This window comes from Alosa pseudoharengus, unplaced genomic scaffold, assembly GCF_046254945.1.
Source record: "Alosa pseudoharengus isolate Yale_2024_CS ecotype anadromous, Long Island Sound unplaced genomic scaffold, YU_APseudo_1.1 YU_APseudo_1.1_scf_19, whole genome shotgun sequence".
Classification (NCBI taxonomy): Eukaryota; Metazoa; Chordata; class Actinopteri; order Clupeiformes; family Clupeidae; genus Alosa; species Alosa pseudoharengus.
Window position 1 is genome coordinate 5,202,189 of NW_027468657.1, and position 5,000 is coordinate 5,207,188.

Consider the following 5,000-nt stretch of genomic DNA (forward strand, 5'->3'; position numbering starts at 1 on the left):
ATCTCCAGCTCATCCTTTTAAACACACACACACAACAGTCTCAAACTCATCCCTCTGAACTCTTTTGATGTGATGGGAGAGTCTAGAGCCAGGCAGGCTTACCAAAGAGCCAACACACATGGGATCCATGTGGGTGTGTGTGTGTGTGTGTGGTGAAACACATATACACAAGTTTGTATTTTTGGCTGAATTCATTTGGGAAATGGGTTTGGTTGTTTATTGTGTGTGTAGTGTGTGTGTGTGTGTGTGTGTGTGTGTGTGTGTGTGTGTGTGTGTGTGTGTGTGTGTGTGTGTGTGTGTGTGTGTGTGTGTGTGTGTGTGTGTGTGTGTGTGTGTGTGTGTGTGTGTGTGTGTGTGTGTGTGTGTGTGTGTGTGTGTGTGTGTATGTGTATTATTCCATTTCTCATCAGTGTTCTCTCATTGACCTCTCTGCATTGAGCTCTCTGCTTCCTCTCTCTCTCCTCTCTCTCTCTCTCTCTCTCTCTCTATCTCTCTCTCTCTATCTCTCTCCTCTCTCTCTCTCCTCTCTCTTTCTCTCTCTATCTCTCTCTCCCGATCTCCTCTCTCTCTCTCTCTCTCTCTCTCTCTATCGTTTTCCCTATATCCCCATCTTTCCATCTCTACCACTCCCTTGTAGCTAAAGGCGAGAATGTGCTTCACCACAGTTAATCATCTTCAGCATTCTTCTGGCAAAATCTTCCAGTAACACACACACACACACACACACACACACACACACACACACTCCTCCAACTCTCTCTATCTCTTCCCCTCATACTTGCACTCTATACTCTTACCCTCATTGTTCTCTCTTTATCTCACTGTTTATTTCTCCCCTCTCTCCCTCCATCTTTCTCTTTCTCTACTCCCCTCTCTCTACCTCCTCTTTTTCCACTCTCTTACTCCTTCTCTTTCTCTCTCTTTATCTTTCTCCTCACTTCTTGCACATTCCTCTCATTCTTTCACCTTTTCACATCTCTCTTCTGATCATGCTTTTGTAGAATTGTTTCTCCCTCATTTACTCTCAACTTATCCATCTTTCTCATATGATAGACACCCCCCCCCCCCCCACCCCCACCCCGACACACACACACACACTCTCCTCTCCCCTCCCTGTGACCTCTATGAAGGGGTTGGCCTGGATCTTTATCCCAGCTAACACATGGGAATGCCGGGAATGTTATTGTTTGATATGGGAATGGGGTGATGTGGATTGCAGGAATGAGCATTTTCATTTTCACACACACACACACACACACACACATAAACACAAACACACTCTCTCTCTCAAACACACACACACACACACACACACATAAACACACACACACACACACACATAAACACAAACACACTCTCTCTCTCAAACACACTCACACACACACACACACACACACACACACACACACACACACACACACTACTAGATGAGTCAGTGGTGAAAGGTTAATCTGACCTTCTGACCTCTCAGTCCTCTTCTGCTGGATGGAATCATTTATCTCTGAGAGCTGAATTTGCAATGAGCTTTAAAAAGAATGCTGTAGATATTTCCCATTAAGTGCAGACTTTTTTTTCTTTGTGTTTGTGCAGTCACGTTTGTGTGTGTGTTTGTGTGCGTGCGTGAGTGAGTGCGTGTGTGTGTACGTACTGTGTTTGTGCGTCTGTGTGTGTGTGTGTGTGTGTGTGTGTGTGTGTGTGTGTGTGTGTGTGGATACGTACCGTGTGTGCATGTGATTATTGATGGCTGCCTGGTGACCCAGTGACTTTACATCCTTCCTACATCCTGCCTGATCCCACTCTCTCCACATAGACCATGATGTCACGTCCTGTCCAGCTGCTTCCTCACACACACAACACTGACACACACACACACATGAAAACACACACACAACACTGACACACACACACATGAAAACACACACAAACAAACTCTCATTCACACACACACATACTCACACTCTCTAAGTTAATCCTAAATGAATACCCAAACATGGCAAAAATGTAAATTCACACATTTACTCTCAAAACACTTATACATGCAAAATGAAAAACACGCACACACGCACACACACAGACACACAGACACAAATAATGTATATGTATACCCACATGCTCCTGTGTTTGATTCATTTTACTTTTGATCGAATCTTCATCAGGAAGTCAGTATATATTATGAATCAAGCGCGCACACACACACACACACACACACACACACACACACACACACAACCCCCCCCCACACACACACACACACACACACACACAGGCGTATGCAACCAAACAATGAAACGGTTGCATGACACCTGTCATATTATTATCTTGTTGATTCCTTGACTGGCCACATTCCAGTCAGCCCTAATGATTGCGTTTAGCCAGCGCTAGGGTAGTGTGTCATTAGTCAGTATCACATACTCAGCTCTGTCTTAGCACAGGCGCCATCTGCTGGTCACAGCCAGAATTGCAGAGCCGAGATGTTGGCAGCAGCAGTGATTTATGATGTTCACTTGTGTATTTTACAGTTTTATTTCCTGTTTTTTTTTTCTGAGCTGTATTGAAATTAATGCAGTTTTCTCCCATAAAGTGTTATAAACTCCTAATTGTGTGTGTGTGTGTGTGTGTGTGTGTGTGTGTGTGTGTGTGTGTGTGTGTGTGTGTGTGTGTGTGTGTGTGTGTGTGTGTGTGCGCGCGCGCGCGTGTCTCAGGCGATCCATCTGGCAGAGGACCTGCGTGAGTGTAAGCGTGAGCGTGACGACTCTGTGCAGCAGGCGAAGGAGTTGGAGCGCAAAGTGTTTGACCTGGAGGTGGACGCCGACACACGCCACCAGACCAAAGACGACAAGACCAGACAAATCAAAATGCTGGAGGTGAGAACAACCTGTGTTTAATGTGCTAGACCTGACCAATCAAACTATTCAGGGTAAGAACAACCTGTGTTTAATGTGCTAGACCTGACCAATCAAACTATTCAGGGTAAGAACAACCTGTGTTTAGCATGCTAGTCCTGACCAATCAAACTATTCAGCGTAAGAACAAGCTGTGTTTAGCATGCTAGTCCTGACCAATCAAACTATTCAGCGTAAGAACAAGCTGTGTTTAGCATGCTAGTCCTAGCCTTATAGAGTAGTGGAGGTAAGAGTCCTGAGTGAAAATGCTATACCTACCAAGCAGACTAGACAAAGAAGAAAAATGTATATCTGCCAAATGATGACAAAGCTCCCTCCTTCTCTCTCACCCTCTCCTCGTCCCTCTCCCCCTCTACTCTTCTCTCTTTCTCTCTCTATCTTTCCCTTTTTCCTTCTGTCTCTCTCTCTCTCTCTCTCTCCATCTCTCTCTCTCTCTGCAGGAGCGTATAAGTCAGCTGGAGATGGATCTGGATGAGGAAAGGCAGAGTGGAGATCAGCTGATGGACAGGATAGACCGAGGAAGAGAACAGGTGAGTGATAGAGAGAGAGAAAGAGAGGGATAGAGGGAGAGAGAGAAAGAGAGAGGGTGGATATTAGTTAATTCCACTTCATCTTCCTCTCTCTGGATATCTCGTTTTCCTGGCGCCATCACTGTTCCATGCCCACTTTAATGCCATCACTGTTCCATGCCCACTTTAATGCCATCACTGTTCCATGCCCATTTTAATGCCATGGGCATGTTGGCGTCATGTGCACCTTTGCCACATACCAGTGATGTGATCATGCCCATAGCGTGCCCATATCTGTGATCATGCCCATAGCGTGCCCATATCTGTGATCGTGCCCATAGCGTGCCCGTATCTGTGCTCATGCCCATAGCGTGCCCATATCTGTGCTTCATGATCATGCCCATAGCGTGCCCATATCTGTGATCATGCCCATAGCGTGCCCATATCTGTGATCATGCCCATAGCGTGCCCATATCTGTGCTGTGATCATGCCCATAGCGTTCCCATATCTGTGCTCATGCCCATAGCGTGCCCATATCTGTGCTTATGCCCATAGCGTGCCCATATCTGTGATCGTGCCCATAGCGTGCCCATATCTGTGCTTCATGATCATGCCCATAGCGTGCCCATATCTGTGCTGTGATCATGCCCATAGCGTGCCCATATCTGTGATCATGCCCATAGCGTGCCCATATCTGTGCTGTGATCATGCCCATAGCGTGCCCATATCTGTGCTGTGATCGTGCCCATATCTGTGCTGTGATCGTGCCCATAGCATGCCCATATCTGTGCTCATGCCCATAGCGTGCCCATATATGTGATCATGCCCATAGCGTGCCCATATCTGTGCTTCATGATCATGCCCATAGCGTGCCCATATCTGTGATCATACCCATAGCGTGCCCATATCTGTGCTTCATGATCATGCCCATAGTGTGCCCATATCTGTGATCATGCCCATAGCGTGCCCATATCTGTGCTGTGATCATGCCCATAGCATGCCCATATCTGTGCTCATGCCCATAGCGTGCCCATATCTGTGCTGTGATCATGCCCATAGCGTGCCACTATCTGTGATCGTGCCCATAGCGTGCCCATATCTGTGCTTCATGCCCATAGCGTGCCCATATCTGTGCTTCATGATCATGCCCATAGCGTGCCCATATCTGTGATCATGCCCATAGCGTGCCCATATCTGTGATCGTGCCCATAGCGTGCCCATATCTGTGCTCATGCCCATAGCGTGCCCATATCTGTGATCGTGCCCATAGCATGCCCATATCTGTGCTTCATGATCATGCCCATAGCGTGCCCATATCTGTGCTGTGATCATGCCCATAGCGTGCCCATATCTGTGATCATGCCCATAGCGTGCCCATATCTGTGATCGTGCCCATAGCGTGCCCATATCTGTGCTGTGATCATGCCCATAGCGTGCCCATATCTGTGATCATGCCCATAGCGTGCCCATATCTGTGCTCATGCCCATAGCGTGCCCATATCATATCTGTGATCATGCCCATAGCGTGCCCATACAGTATATGCCATGTGCATGTTGGCATTATGTACTCTCCATGATCATGCCCAT

At 47.1% G+C, this 5,000-nt stretch overlaps 1 protein-coding gene across 1 annotated transcript in view; it reads left to right on the forward strand.

Moving 5' to 3' along the window:
* LOC143133329 (cingulin-like protein 1) overlaps positions 1-5,000 on the forward strand; it is a 23,776-nt gene that overhangs the window by 7,416 nt on the left and 11,360 nt on the right. Inside the window, exons 6-7 of the mRNA XM_076293114.1 lie at positions 2,703-2,864; positions 3,344-3,433. Coding sequence (XP_076149229.1) covers positions 2,703-2,864; positions 3,344-3,433 — 252 coding nt within the window. The remainder of the gene's footprint in view (positions 1-2,702; positions 2,865-3,343; positions 3,434-5,000) is intronic.